The 23,223-nt window shown below is 51.0% G+C and overlaps 10 protein-coding genes across 10 annotated transcripts; 5 read left to right on the forward strand and 5 right to left on the reverse strand.

The window, feature by feature from the left end:
- Positions 1-1,707: 1,707 nt before the first annotated feature.
- On the forward strand, positions 1,708-4,255 carry BU24DRAFT_231852 (uncharacterized protein). The gene is made up of 2 exons (XM_033522184.1): positions 1,708-3,850; positions 3,901-4,255. The coding sequence occupies exons 1-2, from the start codon at positions 1,827-1,829 to the stop codon at positions 4,058-4,060; spliced, it is 2,184 nt and encodes a 727-aa protein (XP_033381525.1). The 5' UTR covers positions 1,708-1,826; the 3' UTR covers positions 4,061-4,255.
- Positions 4,256-4,859: 604 nt separating this feature from the next.
- BU24DRAFT_424190 (uncharacterized protein) lies at positions 4,860-7,065 on the forward strand. The gene is made up of 4 exons (XM_033528439.1): positions 4,860-5,417; positions 5,515-5,619; positions 5,712-6,574; positions 6,652-7,065. Exons 1-4 carry the CDS (start codon positions 5,015-5,017, stop codon positions 6,880-6,882), a joined length of 1,602 nt encoding a protein of 533 aa, XP_033381526.1. The 5' UTR covers positions 4,860-5,014; the 3' UTR covers positions 6,883-7,065.
- BU24DRAFT_442343 (uncharacterized protein) lies at positions 6,976-10,158 on the reverse strand. The gene is made up of 4 exons (XM_033530519.1): positions 9,291-10,158; positions 8,890-9,240; positions 8,755-8,841; positions 6,976-8,704 (listed from the first exon to the last, which is right to left on the reverse strand). The coding sequence occupies exons 1-4, from the start codon at positions 10,087-10,089 to the stop codon at positions 7,053-7,055; spliced, it is 2,889 nt and encodes a 962-aa protein (XP_033381527.1). The 5' UTR covers positions 10,090-10,158; the 3' UTR covers positions 6,976-7,052.
- Positions 10,159-10,279: 121 nt separating this feature from the next.
- BU24DRAFT_493728 (uncharacterized protein) lies at positions 10,280-12,062 on the forward strand. Its single transcript, XM_033533995.1, has 5 exons — positions 10,280-10,380; positions 10,427-10,528; positions 10,585-10,590; positions 10,641-11,600; positions 11,650-12,062. Exons 1-5 carry the CDS (start codon positions 10,331-10,333, stop codon positions 11,837-11,839), a joined length of 1,308 nt encoding a protein of 435 aa, XP_033381528.1. The 5' UTR covers positions 10,280-10,330; the 3' UTR covers positions 11,840-12,062.
- A 92-nt stretch (positions 12,063-12,154) lies between these two features.
- On the reverse strand, positions 12,155-13,080 carry BU24DRAFT_452141 (uncharacterized protein; the record flags this gene model as incomplete). Its single annotated transcript, XM_033531168.1, has 2 exons — positions 12,155-12,853; positions 12,921-13,080. 2 exons carry the CDS (start codon positions 13,078-13,080, stop codon positions 12,264-12,266), a joined length of 750 nt encoding a protein of 249 aa, XP_033381529.1. The 3' UTR covers positions 12,155-12,263.
- A 1,198-nt stretch (positions 13,081-14,278) lies between these two features.
- Positions 14,279-15,575, forward strand: BU24DRAFT_434302 (glycoside hydrolase family 16 protein; the record flags this gene model as incomplete). The annotated part of the gene is made up of 5 exons (XM_033530018.1): positions 14,279-14,401; positions 14,459-14,699; positions 14,753-15,000; positions 15,056-15,433; positions 15,525-15,575. 5 exons carry the CDS (start codon positions 14,279-14,281, stop codon positions 15,573-15,575), a joined length of 1,041 nt encoding a protein of 346 aa, XP_033381530.1.
- Positions 15,576-18,357: 2,782 nt separating this feature from the next.
- BU24DRAFT_424196 (uncharacterized protein) lies at positions 18,358-19,252 on the forward strand. The gene has a single exon (XM_033528440.1). The coding sequence runs from the start codon at positions 18,504-18,506 to the stop codon at positions 18,792-18,794; it is 291 nt and encodes a 96-aa protein (XP_033381531.1). The 5' UTR covers positions 18,358-18,503; the 3' UTR covers positions 18,795-19,252.
- A 1,128-nt stretch (positions 19,253-20,380) lies between these two features.
- Positions 20,381-21,168, reverse strand: BU24DRAFT_231924 (uncharacterized protein). Its single transcript, XM_033522185.1, has one exon. The coding sequence runs from the start codon at positions 21,064-21,066 to the stop codon at positions 20,671-20,673; it is 396 nt and encodes a 131-aa protein (XP_033381532.1). The 5' UTR covers positions 21,067-21,168; the 3' UTR covers positions 20,381-20,670.
- Positions 21,169-21,478: 310 nt separating this feature from the next.
- On the reverse strand, positions 21,479-22,371 carry BU24DRAFT_231928 (uncharacterized protein). The gene has a single exon (XM_033522186.1). The coding sequence runs from the start codon at positions 22,205-22,207 to the stop codon at positions 21,653-21,655; it is 555 nt and encodes a 184-aa protein (XP_033381533.1). The 5' UTR covers positions 22,208-22,371; the 3' UTR covers positions 21,479-21,652.
- BU24DRAFT_410965 (uncharacterized protein) lies at positions 22,294-22,935 on the reverse strand (the record flags this gene model as incomplete). The annotated part of the gene is made up of 2 exons (XM_033526018.1): positions 22,294-22,662; positions 22,780-22,935. 2 exons carry the CDS (start codon positions 22,933-22,935, stop codon positions 22,294-22,296), a joined length of 525 nt encoding a protein of 174 aa, XP_033381534.1.
- Between the last annotated feature and the right edge of the window lie 288 nt (positions 22,936-23,223).

A 23,223-nucleotide genomic window follows, 5' to 3' on the forward strand; every position in this document is an offset into this window, starting at 1 on the left:
CGGGAAGGACGATGCTGACGACGCCATAGACAACGAACAAAGGATAGTAATGGATTCTTTGTATCTGGGTAGTTACTTGTATCTACTTCGTACTTGGAATTGTAGATACGAGCAGGATGCACCATGCAGGTAACAGGACAAGTGTATTGATTCTTTGACAGATGCAGCTAGGAGGCCAGTGTCTGTTACTAAGTGGAGTGGGCAACGCAACGCATCGCGTTAAGGGATATCCCAACTGCGCACGCGATCAGTTTACCTACCTAGGTACACAGTAAAGGCTAATAAGAAAAAGAGAAGGAGATTTTGGGTTCACATTGGTCGGCTAGAACAAAATGATGATTAGGGAACGGAGTGTGACTAGTGTGTCCATTGAATGATGGGATGGGTTTCATAGATACAGTCGCCTCCCCCCACAATAATGGAAACTTGACACAGCCGATGGTGCAGGCAATTCCTAATGAGACAGACCCTGCAGTTGGTCTGTTCGGTCTGTAGACTACTGTCCTGTTTGATCTCTCTGTGAATCTGTGCCAGTACTAAGTAGTCAGTAATAATTAGCTACCTTCTAGGTAAATACAAGTTAAACTGTGTGCCTGCATCTGCATCTCCTTTCCCCCTTGGCAGGTGAATAGGGGAGATTGGCCCCAATCCCGAAAAGAACCCACCCCGTGGATCCACCACGACTGTACCGGCCAAGCAAACCCATCTCGTATTCTGTTATGTACACTCTCCGTAGTGTGTCGGATGTGGATGATTCTCTAGTTAATTACAAGTTAGTTACCTTCTGTGCTACGACGTGCTATTATTACTATGGTCCCGTCCACAGAGGCGAGCCCTGCCAGTCCCCGCGACCGTTGTCGAATCTGTGCTTTATGTATGTGAATGCGGATTGTCTCGTCGTGTTCAATTCGACCTGTCTAGTCCAGTCCAGTCTGGTCCTTATTAACTGTCTAATGAACTGTTCTGTCCATCTATTTTGAACTAGGTATTCACAGTTCACACACACGCGCATACGCATACGCATACGCAGTAGTAGTACGGTACGGAACCAGGGTAAAGGGTATTGGTAACAGGTACATGGGCAGCAGCACTCCGTACTCGTAGTCGCACCTTCCTCCTCCTACCCCATCGCCTATTCGTACCTTCCAACCCTACCAACCCAACCTATTACTCGCTATTACTCGTCCCCTACTCCGTCGTTTACTCTCCTTTCCCCTTCCCTTCCCTTCCCTACTCTTTCTTCCCTCCTCCTCTTCTCCTCTACCTCAACATCAACACCCGTCTCTCGCTCACTCACTCACTCAACTCACTCTCTGTGTTGCTCGTCGTTTCTCCAGGCCGCCGTTGCCTCGGATGCAAGCAAGGAAATAGAACAAGCAACCTGCCGCTCCTTCACTGTCGCTCCCAATCCAATTCACAAATCGCAACTCGACGTTTCGCGATCGCCATCCGCTACTGCTGCTGCGCCGTTGCACACAGCCCACATCCACCACCCCCAATCCCTCCAACGGGCGTCTGTTTGTTCCAGGCCAACATAACACCAACACCACCAATATCATCAATCACCCTACTACGCCCAGGTGCATAATCGATCCCTCTTACTTAACTAAACTTCCCCTCCTTCTCGCAAACCCGCGCATAATTCCTCGACTTTTGCCTCGGATTTTGGTCGTTTCACCCCTTCGCATGACGACACACCACCGAACCACCGACGTCCGACAAACCATCCCCAGACCCCTCCGGTGCTCAGATTAACATATTCAAACGTCGCCTCTGGTCCACCCGATTTAACTACCCTTCTTGAACATTTGCATCCTGCGCTCACCATGGTCAACCGTCCGGAGCGCCCCGATGCCCTCCAATTTCGCTCTCATTCTTTCGACCCGCCCTGCAATGCGAGTATGACCAGCCTTTCTTTGGGTGACCTTCCCAGCCCGCGTGCTGGTGAGGTACCACCAGCTCTGTCGCCGCTCGATGCGCTCGCGTTGCAAGGCCGTCTCCTTGCAAAGCGATTCGAACAGCAGAACAAGGCTGGTCGTCGCATTAGTCGTTTGGAACCGCTCACCATTCAGAATGAATTCGGGAATCGTACTGGATACTTTTCTTCCATGTCGAGCTCATCCGCCAACTCTCCCAACGATGAGCTGCCTCCGCTCAGTCCCCAGCCGCCCTCCAGCTCTCCCCGCGAGCAAGTATCAGATCGCCATAAATCCTTCTATCCACAGTTTGGAGGCCCCGAAGTTTCCTATGAGCCCCCGCTACCTTTTCGCAACAATCTGACTCCCATCGGCGAGGTGAAGCCGCAACAGCAGCAGCAGCCCCCGCGGGGCTACTTCGACATGCCTAGGTCCCAATCCCCAGAGATGGAAGAGCCGAAGATTGGCTTACAGGAAGCAACACCCACATCTCCTGCTATACCACCCCGCTCCGAATTGAGACCGGCGATGAACCAGGCGAATAAACAGCATTCGCAAGACTCTCTATCCTCTAGGCCACCGATGCAAGGCGGTCTTCACCCTCCTCGATCCCCAATGTCTTTGCGCGACAGGTCCCGAGGTCGCTCTCCAGGTGTTTCTCCCAGTATTAGATCTGTCCCTGGAGATAGCGGCGATGAGGTCGAAGATATGTCCCTGAATGGCTCATATGATTCTTTACAAGCGAGGAACCTCTCCCCAAGCTCTAGCCTGTCAAGAACTCATTCCCCATTTACACCCATGACCAATGCTGGCGGCATTCCTCGCTCTCCTTCTCTATCATCGGAATATTCCACTGGCGGCTCGCAACTGCCTCGTCCAGCTTTCAACTTCTCGAGGCCCAGGAGCAGCGTCAGCAAGCCCTCGCTGGATGTCCGTTCCACTAGCGACACCATCCCTTCGCGGCAGGCTTCTGATGAGAGTGCGATGATGAGGCCATCGATGGAGCAATCTTTCGAGCTCCCACGTCGCCAGAACTCTGGGGAGAGCGGTATCGGTAACTACGCCAACGATGTCGTTCACACTCCCGTCAGTATGACGAGCGAGGATTTCCGCAGGTCAACCGACTATTCGAATAACACTACATCCTACACCTACTCCAAGTTCAGCCTGCCCCGAGGCCGAAAGCTAGATCGACAGTCCATTGGGATTGAGGACTTCCTAAACAGCCAGATCAAATGGGATGATTCGTCTGCCAAGAAGGCAAATGCTCGCCCACCATCTCCCGAATCGCCGCCAAGATCCTTTGAACAAGAAAGAGCCCGCAATGCCTCCTTGGATCGTGCGGCACCTTCGCTGACCTCGAGCAACAGTACCATTCGTGCTAAAGCTGATGGCACAGCGGATGTGACTGCTCAAGAGCACTGTGACAAGGCTATTGAGCTGCACGAGGCAGGCGAGTTCATGAAATCTACCTATCACTTCCGCCTTGCGGCTCGCGCAGGCCTACCGGAAGCTATGTTCTGGTATGGACTGGCTTGCCGACATGGTTGGGGTATGCGAGAGAACAAATCAGAGGCAGTCCAGTGGCTACGCCGTGCTGTAGACTCCGGACACTTGGAGGTAGCAGACGACGAGGACCAGACCAAGCATGGCCAACCGACCGATTTCGTCAAGCGAAAGCAACATAGAGCACAATATGCTGTTGCGATCTACGAGCTCGGAAAGTGTTATATGAATGGTTGGGGTGCCGCTCAAGATAAGTCTCTGGCTCTACGCTGCTATGAGATCGCTGGAAACTGGGGCGATGCCGACGCGTTGGTTGAGGCAGGATACTGCTATGCTGAGGGTGTGGGTTGCAAGAAGGACATGAAGAAGGCTGCCAAGTTCTACCGTGCTGCCGAAGCCAAGGGCGTTAGCATGGTCGGCAACAGCTGGTAAGAATGAGATGAATGAAATTTCATAGACGACGCTAACACTGCTGCAGGATTCACAAGGAGAAATACAACGATGACGCCTCGACCGTGTCTGATTCGCGGTCTGTTCGCTCCGGGCGATCTGTCAAGAAGGATCATTCTGAGAAGAAGCCTCGTGATAAGAGTCGCACCCGTACCATCTTTGGGCGAAAGAAGAGCCATGCTCAGTAGCCCAAAAGTATTCCTTAACTCTGTAAATGTGTCCACGACAACGCGTCTTTACATATCCTTTTGGCGAAGGCGTCTTTGGTCTTTGCCGTTTCGGCTAGTCTCGTTTCTTTGGATTGCATATACCCAGTCTTTCCTTTCGATTCTCTTCACAATTTTCTCATGATACCTGCCCGGTGCACGGCTTGGCACCCTTTACTTGCCCACCTTGTCTTCGACAATAGCGTCAAAACATTTCTTCTGTTGTATTTTCCTTTGTCACTTCTTGCATTTACTTTCGACATTATTTTCGACACGGCTCGCTGTCTGCTCTGGAAGAAAAGCTGCCGATTGTGTATCCAAAGATTGCGTTTGCGAGTGCGCGCAGCTACTGTTTCCCTCTACATTCCCAATTACATTTCTAATGATAAATACCGGTGCAGTATGCCCGGGCTGGAGACAGGTCGCTGCAAGGGACAGGACCGTCTGTCTAATACGTAGGGTTCGGAGAGGTCTTGCGATGTATCAAGCGGAGTATGGAAACTTTCTTGTGTGTATAAGAGAGATAAAAGTGCATAAGGCCCCGAGAAATATAATCTTTTCCACAGGACATGACGTCTTCTTACAACCGTTGAATTCAAGTTGAAATAAGATGGCATCTGCAACGGACCCTTTTTCGTGTTGGTTGTCGTTCATTGATGTTTTCCTGGTACATGTATGTACATACGCGACGTACCTCGGTAAATGCTCAACCACCTGTGACGCCACTCATGACTCTCCAATCAACGGTATTGATATGCAACTTCCAACCAACATCCAAATCCTATTTCCTTCACAACAATTCCCAAACACCTCCCATCGAAAATAATAGACCATAAGATATTCTGTATTAGAAGTAAAAACAGAAAGAGATAGCCAGAGAGTGCAATTCCCATCTACAAAAAGCCCAATTCTCAACACCACCACCTCAACGCAACCATGTCCCGCACCCGGGAAACGCCCATAGTAATCGGCGTAGGCGACATCATCAACCGCTCCGTCTCGCCCGCCGACGCAAAGGAGCCCTCGCAACTGATCCACGAGGCCATTCTCGCCGCGCTGGAAGACGCCGTTTCTTCCACCACCACTTCCTCCCCTTCATCTTCTCGGCAAAAGCTCCAGTCAGCAATCGACAGCATCGACCTCGTGCGGACGTGGACGTGGCCGTATCCCGATCTTCCGGGAACCATCGCGGAGAAGCTCGCCGTGAAGCCGAAGTTCAAGACCTACTCTGACCATGGGGGTAACCAGCCGGGGAAGCTGTTCGACGAGGCAGCGAGGAGGATTGCGAGAGGGGAGGTTAGGGTTGCGGTTGTGGCGGGGGGTGAGGCGTTGGCGAGCTGTATGTGAACTTCTGGATTTTGTTTCTACCTTCCCTTGTCCTTGATGTTGTGATATATGGGATTATATATGGGCTTGCTAACGATGAGGGATTGTAGTGTCTGCATGTGCGGCTGCTGGGAAGCTTCCTCCGCCTGGTTGGAGCAAGCCTGCCGAGGAGGTGGACTCGGTGTTCAGTCCCACGAGCCGGGACCTTGGTGACAGTAAGTCGGTCGATATCAACTACCAAGCAATTCCTCTCCCCTTGCATACTTTGGGGTTGTGTGGAGTGTGCTCGCTGACTCTTCATGGACAGATCCCGGCGCAATCCACGACATAGGCGCGCCCATCCACGTCTACCCGCTATATGAAAACGCGTTCCGAGCCCACAGGGGCCAGAGCATCAAGGCGAACCACGAGGAGAGTAGCAAGCTGTACGCGGAGTTCGCAGCCGTGGCGGAGAAGCTCCCCTACGCATGGAACTACGGTAAAAAGGTCGACGAGAAGACCATCAGCACCGTGGGGAAGAAGAACCGGATGATCTGTTTCCCGTACCCCCTCCTCATGAACGCCTTCAACACCATCAACCTCGCCGGCGCCTGCATCCTCACCTCGACGACCTTCGCCCGCGCCCTCGGCATCCCCCAAAACCGCTGGGTCTACCCGCTCGCAGGGGCCGGCACAAAAGACAGCGACGGCTTCTGGCAGCGGCCCGACTTCCACAGCTCGCCCAGCATCTCTCTCTCCATCGACGCCGCGCTCCTCGCCGCCGGGACCGCAAAGGCGGAAATCGACCTCTTCGACATCTACTCCTGCTTCCCGATCGTGCCCAAGCTCGCAGCACAGCACCTCGGGATCCCTCTCCCCGGCGACACCACCGCCGCCAACGAGGCGCAGAGGAAGAGCCTCACGCTGCTGGGCGGCCTCACGAGCTTCGGCGGCGCGGGGAATAATTACAGTATGCACGCCCTCGCGGAGATGACGCGCGCGATCCGCGACGGGAAGGGCAAGAAGGGCCTCGTGCTTTGCAACGGCGGCGTGCTGAGCTACCAACACGTCGTCGTGTTGTCCAAGGAGGCGCGCGACGGGGGGTATCTCGAGGCGAATCCGCTCGAGGGGAAGGCGATTGCCGAGGGGCCGGCGTTGGCGAGTGATGCGGACGGGGAGGCGGTCGTTGAGGTACGTAAATCCATCATTGTCTTTTCTTTTTACTGTCGAGGGGTGTTTCAAAATGCTGACGAGGAACCTTCTTCCAGACTTATACGGTCGAGTTCAAGAGGGACGGGTCGCCGTTGCGCGGCCATGTCGTGGGAAGGCTGAAGAGCGACGGGAGGAGGTTTCTGGCTAATCACGGGGACGAGAGGACGTTGAGGGTGATGGCGGAAGGTGCGGTGGAGATTGTGGGGAAGAAGGGATGGGTGAAGCAGGATGCGGACCGGAAAGGGAGGGGACTGTTTGTGTTGGAGAATGTGGGTGCGAAGATGTAGAGAAGAAATGGATTCGATTCAATTCGTTGTGATGGATGGACACATGGAGAAGGAAGCTAGTCACTGCTGCTACCTACAGTACGCAGGACTGCCATACTTGTCGAAACGTTTCTTGTAGAATATGTCATTGCATGCATACAAGATCTAACAACTTCGCCCTGAATTTCATCTTAATATTCCATCATAGCACCCACCATTCTCCGCTGGTACTTATCCACGACCTCCTGACACCTGACGAGAACCCCGGCCGCCAGAGCCCTGAGCTTGTCGTCCTCATCCGTCCCAGCGCCCATGCGCTCAAAGACCAACCGGACCCATTCCTGCGTCTCAAGCAGTTCCTTGGCCTGGTCATTCGCTATGCGCTCGCGGTCCTCGCTCGTCTCCAAGATCATGAGAAACGCAAACAGCAGCGCACCCATGACGCTCTTGTCCTCGACTGCAAAGTTCCTGGCGAAGAGGAGCAGTTCCCAGAACTCGCGCGTCATCTGGGAGAGAGACATGGTGTTGGGGCCAGCCGCGTGTATGAGCAGGGCGAGGGTGCGGAGGAACGGGGCCAGCAGGTGAGTCGAAGTGTACAAGCTGCCGTCCGCGCTGGACGATGAGCGCACCGCGATCCACCACCGCCCGGTCAGCGGGAAGAAGAAGTTGTCTGCGACGAGGTGGGCGAGGGCGTTCGGTATCGGCTTGGAGCGTCGCTTTTCGACTTCCATCCGGGAGGAGAAGGTCCGGACTTTCAGGACGGAGGGCCCGGATAGGCGGTCTGCTGCATCGGCGGCCATCGGGGCGAGCATGCTTTTGGCCATGCTGGCAGTTATTCGTGATACTGGGTCTGCTTCTGAAGCATAGATCTTGTGGAGATGTGGTGCGAGCTCTTTGCTTGGGAAGGACGCTGCTGGGGGGATGAATTCTTCCGTAGAAGTATCTTTTAGTCCTGCGAGTTCCCGTGCTCCCAGGCCCATGGCGATGAGCATGGAAACTCGCTGAGTGATGGAGTAGTCGCCGGAGAAGAAGGATCGAGCGAGCCACTGCGCGACGGGTCCCGGCTTGGCGAGGAGAAGCGCGATAAGGGCTTGCTGGCGCTGCTGGCCGAATTTAGGAAGATCAAGATTATCGTTCAGACCAGTCAAAACGCTCGCCAGTTCTGTAATGTGGTCATCGACCTCGGTACCGAAATTTGCTTTACGTCGGATCAGGGCAGGAGCAGTAGCTAGGGCGAGCTCGTGACGCTCGTAATTCTCCTGGTCGCGAAGTCCAGCAAGTAGATCACGAATGTAGACGGGTGCTACCACTTTGTTTCGATTGATCTCTGTTGGATCCTCTGTATCGTCCTCCGGGTCGGAATCTGGCTTGTCGTAGGCGAGTAGATCATCATCGTCATCGGAGCCAGAATCATCCAAAATTTCAACAATTCTAGGAGTGGGTATCTCGGGTGCCCGAGGGTTCGATCGTGATTTGGAAGGTTTGCTGCGAATCTCTACTCCTGGCCCTTTCGCTTTCAGCGATGCTTTAGATATCTTTTCAGGGACTTGAAGGTCTGCCAACGAACCAAGCTCGTCATTGACTTGAACGAGTTGCTCAAACCATTGCTTTTCTATGGCCTCGTCGCCTTCGAGATCGAATTTAAGCTGTGCGGCAAGCTTATCCACAAGCTTTGAGATGACCGTACCGACGATCATTCCCAGTAAACGTGCCCGTGGTGACGAGGCAGCTATGCGATTGGATGTGCCCGAGATGTGATGGGTCGACTTGGCCATCATGGTGAGGAACATCGGCTGTGAGCGTTGTACGTACGAACACGCGACGAGAAGGTTTTGGGCGAGCGCTAAGCTGTTAGATCATATCAGGATGCGTGGATGACGGAGGACAGCATACCTTCTTGCTGCAATAAAGGGGTATGGTTGATGTAGAAGGCATCGCCGAATAACCGGAAACACTTCTCGAGTGCGTCATGTAGCTTATCTTGCGAAAAGGTCAGCTTGGACTTCTAGAGTGAACGTATCACAATACCTTCGTTGCGAGCCAAAGCCGCTATAACACTCCGTCGACCATCCAATGAGTCATCTAAGGTGTTCAGGGGAGATTGGGTGACCAGAGTCACGGTATGACCCTGCAACACCTCGTTCCGATCAATTAGTCCAGATATCAGTGATGCAGCGCCCGATATCTTGGGAGAAGATGGTAAAGGACCAGAACCCTTCTCGACGATGTTTGCGCTAAGATATTGTTTCGTCAGGCACTCAATGATTGCATTGAAGTATTTGCGCTGTTCATGTGCTTTCAGTGGCCGGAGATGCTTTTCGAAAGCCGCCGTGGAACGTTTGGTGATGATGCCATCTATGACTGGTTTTATAAGATGATCTAATGGAGTCAGCGAGTGAAACTTCGATGGGGCAATGGCTCCGTCATACCAAGATACCCAATCCCCAATGATTTAGCCAACATGTCAATTACAAGAGCGTCGACATCGTTAGAGCTATTCTCTAAGAGTATGGAAAGGTTGCGGCCCAACCAAAGTGAATACTCTCTGCCATTTCCTATCCAGGAGACCTTTTTGAGAGTGTGAGACTGCTTGATCACGTCTTCTGCTTCAGCTACAATGGATATCAATCTACCAGAAGCAACCTGCCCAACGTACTCTTTCCATATTAACCTCTCTTGGACCTTATTCGGTGCATATTTTCGAATATCCTCCCTCACAAGCAATGAAGTGCGTCCGCCTTCTATAGTCCGCTCTAGGACGTCAACTAGATCTCCAAGCTGCTCTGAAGACCCTCTGCTGCCATCATCGGGCTTCTTCTTGCGTGCATCTACTACTAGTGAGCGAAGCCTACTAAGTATAGCCCCAATGCCATTGCCATTTCTCAGGCATGTCAGGAGAGCATTTCTACTAGACGGAGTGGTCTTGATAGCTCCCCAAAAATCAGGAATGGTAGTCGTAACTATCGTATCAGCGATTTGGGCGGATTTAGGACTGGGAATCGCTAGATTCAGACCATTTGAATCGACGGCAAGGGCCAGGTGCTGTAATATGGCGTTTACTGTTTCGAAATCCGGTTGCTCCTTGAGGGCTATGGCGATATTCTTTGGGTTTCCTAGGTCAAGCTTGATAGTCTTGTTGGATCGGCGTGGGGCCGATTCTTGGAAGAGGATTCCAGGCTCTTTGGTTTGATTCACCTTGGTGGAAACTTCTGTGAGGAACCCTTCCATTTTGGAATTTCCATAATCGAAAAGTATAAATTACTGGGAATAGGAGGACTTGTAAATGGGTGCAAGGTGATGGATCCGGAATGGTATGGCAATGCTGTTTCAAAGAGCTGCTGACTGGATCGGTCGTTGGCGCCTTGGCATTGCCTAAACTACTTTGGAAGTGATGCCTACCAACAGCAAACAACCATCATCAGACCTTCTGTCATTCAAGATTGTGACTGATCACAACTTCACAATAAAGATGTCGAACGAAGCTGCGAACATTAGTGGCGAGTCACAGCGAGCAAGGTGGTAAGTTTTTTTATGTCTAGGAAACTTCATAGACTAACTTGTGCAGGAAGTACCTTGACCGCATCCTCTCCCGTCCTGGTCCATTCACGGACCCGGATTGGGAGCCCGGTGAGCCAGTCATCGAATCTCTCTCCCGGTCCAAGATCCTGTATTTCACCCACTTATGTTTGTAAATCTATGGTTTCGATGACTAACTAATTATAGGGTCATGTGAGTGTGGAAGTGGGTTCAACTCTCTGATTGATGCTAACGCGGCGAAGCGGGGCAGGAGGATTAGGATGTGAGATTCTCAAGAACCTAGCACTGTCAGGATTTAAAGACCTTCATGTCATTGATATGGACACTATCGATGTCTCGAACCTTAACCGCCAATTTCTATTCAGGCATGCAGATGTAGGAAAGCATAAGGCAGAGGTTGCTGCTAGGTTTGTCGAGAAGCGCGTGAAAGGCGTCAAGATCACACCATACTGTGGGAAGATTCAGGACAAAGACGAGGAATATTATATGCAGTTTGCTATGATAGTCTGTGGACTTGATAGCATTGAAGCCCGTCGTTGGATCAATGCAACGCTCGTGGGAATGGTGGATATGCAAAATCCAGATTCTTTAAAACCACTCATCGACGGCGGAACCGAGGGATTCAAAGGCCAAGCAAGGGTTATCTTCCCCACGATGACAAGCTGTATCGAGTGCCAGTTGGACATGCACGCACCACGAGCTGCGGTCCCTCTCTGCACACTGGCGACCATTCCTCGTCAACCGCAGCACTGTATTGAGTGGGCTCACATAATAGCATGGGAAGAAGAGCGTAAAGACATCACTCTCGACAACGACGATCCCGAGCATATTACCTGGCTCTATCAGAAGGCACTGAAACGCGCACAAGAGTTCGACATAAGTGGGGTCACCTACTCGATGACGCAAGGTGTTGTGAAAAACATCATTCCCGCAATTGCGTCTACGAACGCTATCGTCGCTGCCAGCTGCTGCAATGAAGCGTTCAAGATTGCCACGAACACCAACCCCTTCCTGGGCTTTCCGGAAACAGATAACTATATGATGTACACTGGAGACGAGAGTGTGTACACTTATACGTTCCAGCACATGAAGAAGCCAGATTGCCCGGTGTGTAGCGAGGAAAATCTTGCCAGACCCCTTCAAGTCGACTCGAGATCTTCGCTCCAAGAGTTTTTGGAGGGACTAGCTGAACGCCCCGAAGCGTACGTTTTTACGGCCTGTCATTGATTTCTAAACTAACTTATCCTACAGACAACTGAAGAAACCAAGCATCCGTAGCGAAGAGAAGTCTCTGTACTATCAGTTTCCACCAGATCTCGAGGAACAAACACGCGGAAACCTTTCCAAGAAACTCGCAGATCTGGTCTCCAACGGAGAAGAAGTTGCCATCACCGACCCAGCCTTCCCCCTCCAATTCAAGTATAAATTGATTTTCCAATAGTAATCTGCAAACGAGCAGTACTGGAGTGCTCGATGATGGATCAAGGGTGTACATTGACCAGGTGGAAATCACCGAACTTGGGCCTGGTGCATAAGCAAATGATCTTTGTACTAAGAAAGTAGAACAGAGAATGAGAGTCTCAGTAGACATCTCTATCACCTTGACGTTACCACTCTCCTTGTAGTGACGTAAAATATAGCATCTCTCACCATCAATCATAGCGCGTTGTAATCTGCGCTCCCATACCGACGAATGATTCACAAAAGACGATGCTATAAGCACTCTCCATAAACAGTGAGCAATTTGACTCTCAATCGCCATGCATGATTGCACTCGTAGCATCTCAGACTATATTGCATACTACACTTATATTTGATACAGAAGTTTATATACAGACTATTTCTAGAAGGACTGATGAGTTTATTTATGCTCCGTGCATCCCCACAATACCGAGCCTTTTGTCAATCTTGCTGGGCTCCTTCTTGAGTGGTGACTCGCCCTGGAAAAGCTTCTTTCCATTCTCAATTAGATCCAATGCTGCCTTGCTGTCCTTCGTATATTTTGGCTGGTATGGAGTACGATCCCATTCTTTCCTTTGCAACCTGAGCAAATGCTGGACCATTCCTTCTGGCAATAAGTCTTTATCGGCCTGATTTTCGGCATCCTCCTCCTCACTAGCGCTCTGTCTTAATTTTGGATCCCTTCTAGCTGGTCCTCCGGCTGGCTTTCGGTTCCCAGGTCGTAGTGGCCTTTGGCCAGCCGCAGCTTTGTTCCTTCCGTTCAGATTCGGTCCCTGAACACCAGTCTTGGGGGCGTTGCGCGTCAATCGGAGGTTCGCTGGAGCCTTAACCAATTTGCCGGGCGGTGGAGCTGTATTGCTGGTTCTTTTAATGAGAGGGCGGGTGGTATTTGGGCCATTGGAAGGGCTGCCTGTATCACGGCGACCAAGATTTGCTACTTGCGACGCAGCTGCGTTATTTCGTGATCGACGAGTTTGAGAGGGTTGTGAATTTTCTATTCGAATCGATTAGTCAGTCTTCAAACAATCATATAACTAGGCACCCGTTCGGTCTGGACATACTGGTGGTGGCACGAGGAGGTGTGGGCTTAGCAGAGCTCTCTTCGCACAAGTGTGCAGACTGATGAAAAGAGGCGCATTGGCAACCCGCTGCAACAATTGACCTTTGTGAAGATGAGCACCAGACTGTGCGAGCGGACGAGTATATGCGTTGCGACAACATGGCTGTGGTGGATGGTGTGTTGGCTTTTACACTCCCTCAGTATTGCAACTAAACTTTTGGTGATGTCTGAAGAACGTGTCTTGGCATCATGTGGAGTGGATCGTATGAAGCGAAGATCCCTGCAAATTACCTAACCGCCTTTGTTTACTATGAATCGTCGCCCTCACGCAAATAGACTATCGACTCACCCCGCATCATTTCACCCCCTTGCATCATTATAAAACACATGATCTCTTCTGAATAGGCGTTGAGGTGTAAAGACCATCAACCCAGTTTCTGAAGCCATACTTACTTTTATCTCTGAGTCCGCCACCTACCGTGTGTATTACCGCAGTCGGTCTGGTATCTCTGGAAGCTTTGTTCACGATGCTTCGCCGGCCAGCAACTACCATCGGCCTCACAGCTGCTGACATCGAGTTGTATGAGGCGAACAAACGCCGCAAGCTATGGGAACAACAGCAGCTTCAACAGACAGCGACCAACTCAGCTGAAGGCACCGAAAAGGGCAAAGAGAGAACTGCGGGCGGAGATCAAATGACGGCATCAAGGGAGAGAAACAAAAGAGATAGAATCATGGGTACTATTTCGGGAAGATGACGAGGCTGCTTGGATTCCCTAGATGGTTGCTATGCAGTCTAGGCTCTACCCTCTCCACCTCACGTGTCAGGACGAGGCAAAAGGCGTTGGTCAAAGTCCATCTGAATACTACGAACAGGGCAGTCTGGTGAGTCGTGTGCACCGCCACGTTCCTACTGGCAGATAACTAATGGGGGACAGTATCGTATACACCTTATGCCATTCTGTATTCGAATGTACAATCCCTTTTACCTTCCCAGGCATGATTCATCTATCTTGTCACTGTGCGTCCAGTTGCTAGCCACCACACAACCATGCCATGTATCAGGCATTGATTCATCAGCAACACTGTTTAGAGTTTCTCGAAACATACAGATGGGGTAAATGTAGCTAAGAATTACTGTAAAAGCATTGTATGCTTCATTCGTCGTAGTGCGCGTCGATGTCACCACAGTAGAAGTCTCTTTCACTCCGGAATGTGGCACCAATAGTCGGCACGTCACCCAGACAAGCAACGTATGGAATGTTGCCGTACCCTATCTTAATACCCCTCTTCATGATTGAAACTTGTCCAATTCGTGGTCTCTTTCCTCATGCTACATCCTTCTGAGCTTCATCAAAGATGATGCACCTTGTGGCGTGCAGTGTGCTACTGACTCACCTCGCGAAGGTGCAAGCTCAACAATATGAACTTATCCGATCTTACACACCAGAGAACTTTTTTGATGAGTTTGAGTTCTTCACGGTAAATCCGCTACCTATTGGTACTGAAACGTACATATCGTTGGCTAACCCACTGTAGGGCGCAGATCCCACTGGTGGGTTTGTGCAGTTCGTTCCCTATGAGACGGCTGCAGTCTCAGGCCTGGTAGACAATAGTTCCAATCAAATTCATCTCGGCGTCGATCATGTCAACAATTACGTTGCCGGCGGTTTAGGTCGACAAAGTGTGAGGGTCCAGAGCAAGATGGCCTTCACCGAAGGTTTATTTATTGCCGACCTTCTGCACATACCCACTGGTTGCGGTACATGGCCAGCATTTTGTAAGTTAGACCGCATATTATAATAGAACTCATGACTGACGTTAGCTGTTTAGGGACTGTTGGGCTAGGTGACTGGCCCACGGATGGTGAAATCGACATAGTCGAGAACGTCAACGATGCAACTTCGAATAATGCTGCTCTTCACGCAGCCGGAGACTGTGCAGTCAATCCTCTGAGCGGACAAACAGGTACATGGAAAAGTACAGATTGCAACATTGCGCATGACGGCAACCAGGGGTGCGGTACAAACTTTACTGAGCCCAATAACTACGGGCTAGACTTCAATGCCAATGGCGGCGGTGTATGTTCGAAAAGCCTCTACGATTCCACCGAGGTACTGACGAGCCTTTGTTTAGATATATGCCATGGAGTGGACCAAATCTTTTATCAACATTTGGTTCTTCCCACCAGAGAATATTCCGCAGTCGCTGAATTCAACATCTTTCATGTCTCCAGACATTCGACCAGACCCTGACACATTTGGACCACCAAGTGCATCGTTCTGGGGCCCATGCTCTGCTTCATTTGGTGACAAGTTCTTCAATCACTCCATCGTCTTCGATACCACATTTTGTGGTGGCTGGGCCGGTAATACTTTTGGAACTGGTGGTTCACAATGTCCACTCCTCGCTGGTGCGACTCCTCTCGAGAGCTGTGTAAATTACGTCGCGAACAGCCCCCAATCTTTTACCGATGCCTATTGGAGTATCCGAAGCCTCACCGTCTGGCAGAAGGTTCCGAATTTCGCACCGCAGTTCAATGCTAACTTTTCGAATCCGGCTTTTGGCGGTGATGCAGCATCCCCTTCGGCTGAAGTGTCTGAAGTACAACTTCCTGTTCCGCCCGGGCAAGGGGGCACGGCCATTTCTCCATTGACCGGAGGGATCCTCACTTCTGGTGAAGGACCAATCCAGATATTCCCTACCGTGCCAGATACAGGACTGGCTGATGGCGCTCTATTGGGAGATTCTGCACACATTGCGGCACCACCACCTCCGCAAGTATGGAATACAGAAGGTTCGGCTATTGCCGTACCTGCTCCTGTACCTTCGCCACCAACAACTGATGGCATAGTGACAGTTGACGATAGTACACCATCTGGACTGCAGTCTGTACCAGTTATTGCTTCACTATGGGATGTTTTGCAAGCCGACGCACAGGCACAGCTATTGGAGTTGGCTAAGCAGCTCGACGCTTCAGCTTCAGCTACCTCCGACACTCCACCAATTTTGCCTATCATTGAACAGGCTCCCGTCATAGCACCTGCTCCTTCGACCCAACTTGAGAGCACGACGCCTATCTCGAGCAGCCTTTTCGAGTCTACCAATCCAACATCTCCTTCTCAACAACTATCTACCATTGCAGCTCCTCTCACCGCTTCTGCCGTGGATGCTAGCACTGTTCTCGGTGATGTCTTTGGCCTTCTGGAACCCGCATCTCGAGATCAACTACTAGCCCTTGCATACGGACCGGGTCTAAGCACTCCAGAACGCACCCGAGTGCGTAGAGGCAGGCGCGAACCAGAGTGGTGCAATGATCAATACTACAAGCATAAGCCTACGGTTGGCTCTAAAGCCTGGCTCATCAAATTTGCCCGTCAATACTACATCTTCCTACAGCTTCTTCAGTCTGTGTCAGTTGAAGAAAGGAAACTCATAATCGGTTTTATCCTAGGCGATCTGGGCAATGTTAACTTTCGTGTGGATTGCGCCTGCGAAGGGAAAACATCTGTAGGATCACCAGCGTGGCTGCGAGACTTCGCACGAAACCTTCGCTCGTTTCAAGAACTTCTGTCAACTCTGTCTCCCCAAGATCAGGAGGAGGTCTCTAGATTCGTCTTGGGATACGTCCAAAATGGATCGCGTTATAAGAGGAGCATCAGTCTCACAGGCACGCTTGACTCTCGTTGGGATGGGTTAAGCGAGAGCACGAAAGAGAAATTGAGAAGTTTTGGTACACAGATCGAAGCTGTTATTTTAGAACACGAGAGTGATGAGAAGACAGACGATGAATATGTTCAATCACTTCTTGGTGCGGTTAAGGACCTTTATCGAGCTTCATCATTCAAGGAGAAGTTGCAGGTTCTATCGCTCATTACTGCTGCAGATGACCGAGCAAGACTACGAAATGCTTTCAAAGCGGCGGCTCTTAAAAAGCGTGATGATGAGGAGGATAGCTGGGACGATGTGGATGAGTTATGGACAGATTGGCTCGATGATCGTCTTGATAGATGGCGACACTACAAGAAGGGTCACTGGAATAACGATGACGATGACAATGACGAAGACGATGATTCTGATCCTTGGGGAAGATCGCGTGGTATCATGCGTGGACCTATCACGCAAGATAAACCGCAGCCTATCTCGAAACCAGAAACTTCACCAGAAGCCAAGAAGCCATCAGAGTCCAAACCAGTGGTCCCTCCGGCGATACAAGTGCTCCCACCACCGTCCAAACCAGAAGAACATCCAGCAGCTGGAAAAAATGCCACAGTAAATTCTGCAGCGTCACCTGCTCCAGCTCCTGTCACTGAGCCAGCAGCAGGACAAAATTCTGAGGCGGCGAATGGGTCACATGAGAAAACAGAGGACAAAGGGGGACCAAAAGAGGAAGAAGAACCAGAAGAAGAAGAACCCAGCCATCGACCTAATCATCGGCCTCATCGTCGACCTGGCCATCGGCCTGAACACCCGCCTGACGAAGAAGCAGAACGCAGGCCTCACAGAAGGCCCGGCCATCGCCATAAGGGGAAGGGAGCCAAACCCAAAGAGAGACCCAGCTACTTCGACCAGCTCGATGACGAGGATCAAGTACCACCAGGAGCCGCCTTCGAGGGCGTCGACACAGACTCCACGGCAGACTTTGCTGAGGTCGCCCACGCCGACGGTTACCCGTGGTCGAAAGGCCCCAAGAGGCCTGGCGACTCTGCTTTCGCCAAAACCCCTCAGTCCGCCAGCAAGAAGATCACTACTCAGTACAATGACCTCGCTCTCTGGGACTCACTTCCCAAGGGAGCGAAGGAGGGGATTCTAGATGCCCAAGCTGCTTCTCCGGACGATGAGTACTTCAACGATAAAGATCATTCCTGGAGACTCAAGCGGCGCCAGTGGGATGAGGGATCTGAGGGCAGTGGCTCCTCTGACAGAGAGCAATCTGGTGAAAGTGGGGGAGACTGGAGCGCGAGCGAGGACGAGGAAGAACCATCTTCAGAGGAGATTGTGGACAGTCTGAGGGCAGTGGCCCTGCAGCTTCAAGACATCATCGATAAGTATCTCAGCGTCGAGAGCATTCCAACTCACGCAGACGAGAATGCTAGTTCTGACAATGAAGAAGGCGGTGGCAGCTTTGGCGGTGGGTGGGATAGGAACGATCGTTTTGCAGATGAGCCACCAACGTGGAGAGCTGATGTCGATGATTGGAGTGGATCCAATCAAGAATTTTGGTGATCGATGGGACAAGCAGTGAAATGCTTCTGGTAAGCCTGGAATGTAACGGTCAATGTTTGTATGCTTTGCTTTTTTTCGCGCTCATGTTTTTAGTCTAGTAGTCATGATTGAACGAAACTGAATATCACTTCAAGTATTAGCAATGCAATGGAAAAAATTATTCTTTCCACCTCATCCCTGACAATGCATCGATTAGTCTACTGTGCAATAGTGTACATATAGCGGTGGCATGTGTCCTTTCCCCGCAGATTGACATTTTAATTGAGAAGTAATTGGGTATTATTCACATGTCTGGTGGGGCGATGGCCTATCGTAAATCCCACATGTCTGCGTAAAGAACAGACAGTGATTGTCGTTCATGGTCGCCGTCTACACCCTTCTCCTGCATGCAATTCCAACAGAATCCCAGTTACCAGATGCAACCGCGATTGGATCCAAACCCATGGGACCCGCGGGAAAAGAAAAGAAAAGACATGGAACCATTCGAACCTGGAAGGGTTCCTCCCATGCTTCTTCTCTCCCGTCTTGTGGCTTTTGGGTGGTAAGGCTGCACGCTATCTTTCCACTCTCATGTTGGAGCAAGCGCCAGATTAGGAAATGCGTCCCCGCGATTGTTTATATTCTATCTAGGGAGACGCGGGATCTCTAGCAAGGGGGTGCCACACAACCCATTGTCTTGTTAGGAAGGTCCAGAAAATCGCTCTTTTCACGCAGACGCTGCTGCTGCTCTACCTATGACCGTGTCGTGTATGTTGGATAACTAACCGGAAATCGTATGGGAATAAGTGTTCGCGAATGGTTGCATGGTCTTCTCGTCTCGTGCCGCGTCTGCGCGCTCCTTTGATGGTTCTCGGGCCGTGGTTTACCGTGCGGGTAGAAGCTGACATCTTTTTTGGGCGTCATGCAGTGTGTAGGTATGTAGGAAGGATCCCCTTTCCCACTTGGCAGTGTGCCTACCTCCGATTAAATTTCCCATGGTTTGCCTAATGCTGCGAACGACAGCGCGACATCTGAAATGGAACGTTATGACGGATAAGGCGTCGGTAACGTTGTATTTAGGTAAGGCAGCCAACGAGATCGAGTGTCTGCGTGGAAATTACTGTATAAGCACTTGATGTCATTTCACCGAGAATCTCCTGGCCGCTGTCTCGCCATGACTTTCGGTCCCGTTATTGTGTATGTCAAATAGGAGTTTGACATATGCTAAATTGATTTCTGGGGAATATTTCGTTGAGCAAATACAATTGGCCCACCAGTGACAATATAGTGGCTGCTTTTGCAAGTCTGCAGCTCAGTAGTGGACAGCCTAGAGAAAGAGCGGGAAAGTTGACGGCACGCATTCCTGGGGTACTTCTTGCATCTAGCTTATGCTCCTGAGTGTATCTTCTGGGTACCGAGGGTTCATTGACTTCTCCAGCCCAAGGCCGTGGATCAATAGCATCTGAACTGTCACTAACTAGTGACTTGCATCATTGCTCCACACTGTGGGCTCGCCATGTTGCGAAAGAGTGTGCACATCCTTCTCAATGAAGCTTGTGCACAAGATTAGAGTTTCCGAGACTGCCTCTTGATCACGACGAGAAGAGTCTGGATGGCCCTGGAGTGACGCATTGACTAGTACTGCATCAGCAGGAACTCCCGATCACTCATATTCAAATACTCGTAAAGTTTAAAGGCATAAATCTCCAAAGAAAAATTCTGGGGCAATATATTCCTACATGTGGCGAAGGATTATTACTGGGAATACTACCTATTTCCCTCTTAGTGGCCCCAGATTCCGATCCATCGTCGCTTGTAGGATCGGTCTAGATGGATTGCACATAGATTTGATGCTCACTGAAAAGATTCTGTGTGGTAATCGTGTGTTTGAAACATATGCAACATGTGAATGGCGACGGAGACAGGTCCTACGAACGGCACCTCACACACACTGTGTGAGAAGTTGAAGGTGACAAATCTGGTCAAGACAACCATCGAATGGCAGAGGCAGATTGGGTAGTCGTACGCACCATCCCCCACATACCGAAACGCTTTAGCAGTGACGGCCCTATTCATGTCAAACGGCTTCACAGTCTAGGGTGCCTTTGCGACAGTGTTGATGTTGGAACCATGCCCGTTATGCGATGGATGCAGAAAGGGCTTAAGCCTTCAGAGTGCTAATGCCGTCACAGATGTCGTCTTTGGCAGTTGTGGTAGTTTTCAACAATGAGCACGCGCTCTATGTGAACGGGTTTTGAGACAAGCGCGTATTGTTGGTTTGACACAAGCGACAGTCAATTTATTCCACTACTTCCATGGCGCGACGCTGAATAGCAGCAAAGGAACAAGGTTTCTACGAATGGTGTGTGTGGTTCTTTGATGTTTCACCTTGCTAGTTTGGTGAAGTACAATATGTACTTCTAGAAGTTGCGCGACCTAGCGGGGGAGCCGGGACGAAGCTGTTGAGAGCACGAGTGATTTGGTTTTCCAGATCCGAGTTGGTAGGCTTTTAGTTCACGAGCGCGTCAACGTGCGCGTCTGCAGCGTTATTCCCCTATCAATAGCACCGGTGATGCTAGTTCGGAGAGAAAGTCCAAAAGAGAACATATCGCCAGCACTAAGCGGGAGCCATACCCGTACGAGAGGGACGAAAGACTGGAGAAACAGATACTAATCATTAGTGCAATAATGGCGTGAATTCTGTTCCGCCACGACCGCTTCGCTTCTGAGGGAAAGGCCCAGCTTGGTGATGCAGGTACCAACACGACTCCGTAACAGAACCGTGTGCCTCGTAAAGACTGTAGATCCAGTCGGCGAGCAATCCATAGGTAGGTAGTAGAGTCGCGATCGATGGATGCTGGAAAATGTCGAGGAGCGGGGTGGTGCTTGCTGTATGTCTGGGGATAGGTGTGAACTGATTTGAATGGCAGATGGGTATTCATGCAATACGCATCGCTACCTGTAAATATCTCTTTGCTTGTGAAAAGATTTGAGTAATGGTGCGCTTCTGATACAGGAGCCTAGTCCTTGTGGGCTAATCGTAGGCGAAGTCAAGCACACGGTGGCGGATACACTCATGTATGATACCTAACTATCTATGTGGTGAATAATGAGGAGGCGCAGGTAGCATGGCAGTTACAGGGAATGTCAGTCTTGGGTACGAGTAGGACGGTGGCAGGGTGATGCCTCGTAGGGTCGAGGGGTCGAGGGTGGTGAGGGTTGAGGGTTTGTGGAAGACGGCGATGAGCGATGGCACCAAAGACGCGACATCGAATTAAGAGAAAATCGCGCTAGTCCATCTCAAGATTAGCGCACTTCCAAAAGTGAATTGTCAGACTCTTCGTTTTCTACGGTCCGAGTAGGCAGTCACTCAGACTCCTTGTCCTTTGCCCCTCGCTCGTCCATTCGCTCATCCCCCTCCAGTGCCCATCCATGCCATTTTGTTCGTTTCTGTCCTGCCATTGCCGGAACTCTTTTGGTCATGGCATTGATGGGCATGGGTTCCCATACCAAATTGAACCCGAGAGCCTAATACATGACATGGAGTGTGGTTGAACTCCAGCTGCTTTCGTACTGTGTACTTCCAGTTTCCACCCATTTCCAAAGTCCACCAGTATACGATATCGATAGAACGGCCACTGACGCCACTCGCTCCATTATTCCTTTTGTCAACGGGAACGCTTGCAGTTCGTATTGCCATTGCCTCTGTTCAATTCGTCGTTGCAGCGGGGGGCATACGCATCCGCACGACTGTTGATCGGGGCTTTTCCTGCATAGTGCTCTATGGATTGCGCTCCCGTGCCGGCCGAGACCGTCGCTCGTAACCAGTACTCTGTACACAGTACCTACATCTATCTTGTTGGATCTCGTCGTTGTGTCACTGTCACTTACACCAGGAGGTTGTGTACTCTCTGTACGATGTGTTGACAGCCTCGGTCTGCAGTTGAGGCACAGTATCAGCTTGGGTCGCCCTTTTCTCTGCCGTCGGCCGCCATCACTGAGATCACCCCTACCATTTTCGGTTATGCGAATTTTGTTCTGGGAACGGTGGAAGCTGTGAAGCGACCTGATTGGAAGTTTCATGCGGGCCCTGAGTAAAGCTGGGCACTCACCAACAGCCCCTCAAGTGTAAAGCCTCCACCACTCACAGGCTGGTATCAGACTATCAGCTACGTATCCCTTTGGACGCCGTAGACCAATGCCAGATGTGTTCCATTCACTTTTCTTTTCTGTACTTGTACTATCATCCCTACTGAGTACCACAGTACAACGAAGTATGCGATCATTCGATTCAGGATTTGTTCAGCTTTCGCCAGCACCCTATAGGCGTTCTTATCTCGATATGCGACGACCGAAATAACGCTGTATAGTTCCAAAAACTGTATCAGGCGGAGATCCAAGTGCCGAACACCTAGCATGAGTATGACGGAAGTTGGCTCGTCGCTTGCTGAATGCTGTTTCGAGTCCATGTTACGAGTATTTGACATCTTGGGCCACCACCTTTCCAGTGCAGTTCGCTTGCATTCGCTATGCACGCACTACCACCATGAGCAGCGCGCATCGTTGATATGTTATGGCATGGCTACGCGTCGAACCATTGAGGTCCCGAACAGGAGCTGTCGCGTGTGAAGACTGCCGCACATCCCATCCATTACATTCATGAGCTGGGTGTGTGCAACACAAAGAGGCGATTGGGCTGCTGTGCGCATCGAAGGCACGAGCTGCACTACCCAGTTACCAACTGTGGAGTACTGTTCGTGCCCCCTGTTGGGTGCTGCACCTTCGTCCTGTTCCTGGCCCCACGAATCCATGCCCCTTGGTCTAGCCCGCCACCATAGTAATCCCTACCTCCACCCTTGCCATGTTACCTGGGCCTTGGCCACAAGCGGGTACATTTTAGCCCAGCGGTGCTGCGTGCTGCGCGTATTGCATGGGTACTCAGTAGAGCCTGCGAACCTGCAGGGGCCTCTGGTGAAAGCTGTAAGATCGTCGCACTCACTGACTGACGACCACTGGCCTGGTGCACCAACCAGTAGTAGCCTTTCAAGACTTAGTTTCTCTCCTAGGCTTTACTACACCCCATGCCAGTCGGAGTAGGT

Source organism: Aaosphaeria arxii, assembly GCF_010015735.1.
Source record: "Aaosphaeria arxii CBS 175.79 unplaced genomic scaffold BU24scaffold_6, whole genome shotgun sequence".
In the NCBI taxonomy this organism is placed as follows: domain Eukaryota; kingdom Fungi; phylum Ascomycota; class Dothideomycetes; order Pleosporales; genus Aaosphaeria; species Aaosphaeria arxii.

What these genes read in the sequence shown, in the direction of transcription:
- BU24DRAFT_231852 (XM_033522184.1), top strand. Translation starts at nt 1,827, where the DNA reads ATGGTCAACCGTCCGGAGCGCCCCGATGCCCTCCAATTTCGCTCTCAT. An exon ending in AGCATGGTCGGCAACAGCTG is followed by an intron (nt 3,851 to 3,900) that starts GTAAGAATGAGA and finishes ACACTGCTGCAG; the next exon opens with GATTCACAAGGAGAAATACA.
- BU24DRAFT_424190 (XM_033528439.1), top strand. Translation starts at nt 5,015, where the DNA reads ATGTCCCGCACCCGGGAAACGCCCATAGTAATCGGCGTAGGCGACATC. An exon ending in GGGTGAGGCGTTGGCGAGCT is followed by an intron (nt 5,418 to 5,514) that starts GTATGTGAACTT and finishes GAGGGATTGTAG; the next exon opens with TGTCTGCATGTGCGGCTGCT. An exon ending in GAGCCGGGACCTTGGTGACA is followed by an intron (nt 5,620 to 5,711) that starts GTAAGTCGGTCG and finishes CTTCATGGACAG; the next exon opens with ATCCCGGCGCAATCCACGAC.
- BU24DRAFT_442343 (XM_033530519.1), bottom strand. Translation starts at nt 10,089, where the DNA reads ATGGAAGGGTTCCTCACAGAAGTTTCCACCAAGGTGAATCAAACCAAA. An exon ending in ATTGGGGATTGGGTATCTTG is followed by an intron (nt 9,241 to 9,290) that starts GTATGACGGAGC and finishes TGACTCCATTAG; the next exon opens with ATCATCTTATAAAACCAGTC. An exon ending in CCCTTTATTGCAGCAAGAAG is followed by an intron (nt 8,705 to 8,754) that starts GTATGCTGTCCT and finishes CTAACAGCTTAG; the next exon opens with CGCTCGCCCAAAACCTTCTC.
- BU24DRAFT_493728 (XM_033533995.1), top strand. Translation starts at nt 10,331, where the DNA reads ATGTCGAACGAAGCTGCGAACATTAGTGGCGAGTCACAGCGAGCAAGG. An exon ending in GAGTCACAGCGAGCAAGGTG is followed by an intron (nt 10,381 to 10,426) that starts GTAAGTTTTTTT and finishes TAACTTGTGCAG; the next exon opens with GAAGTACCTTGACCGCATCC. An exon ending in CTAGCTGAACGCCCCGAAGC is followed by an intron (nt 11,601 to 11,649) that starts GTACGTTTTTAC and finishes CTTATCCTACAG; the next exon opens with ACAACTGAAGAAACCAAGCA.
- BU24DRAFT_424196 (XM_033528440.1), top strand. Translation starts at nt 18,504, where the DNA reads ATGGTCGCCGTCTACACCCTTCTCCTGCATGCAATTCCAACAGAATCC.
- BU24DRAFT_231924 (XM_033522185.1), bottom strand. Translation starts at nt 21,066, where the DNA reads ATGAATACCCATCTGCCATTCAAATCAGTTCACACCTATCCCCAGACA.
- BU24DRAFT_231928 (XM_033522186.1), bottom strand. Translation starts at nt 22,207, where the DNA reads ATGAAACTTCCAATCAGGTCGCTTCACAGCTTCCACCGTTCCCAGAAC.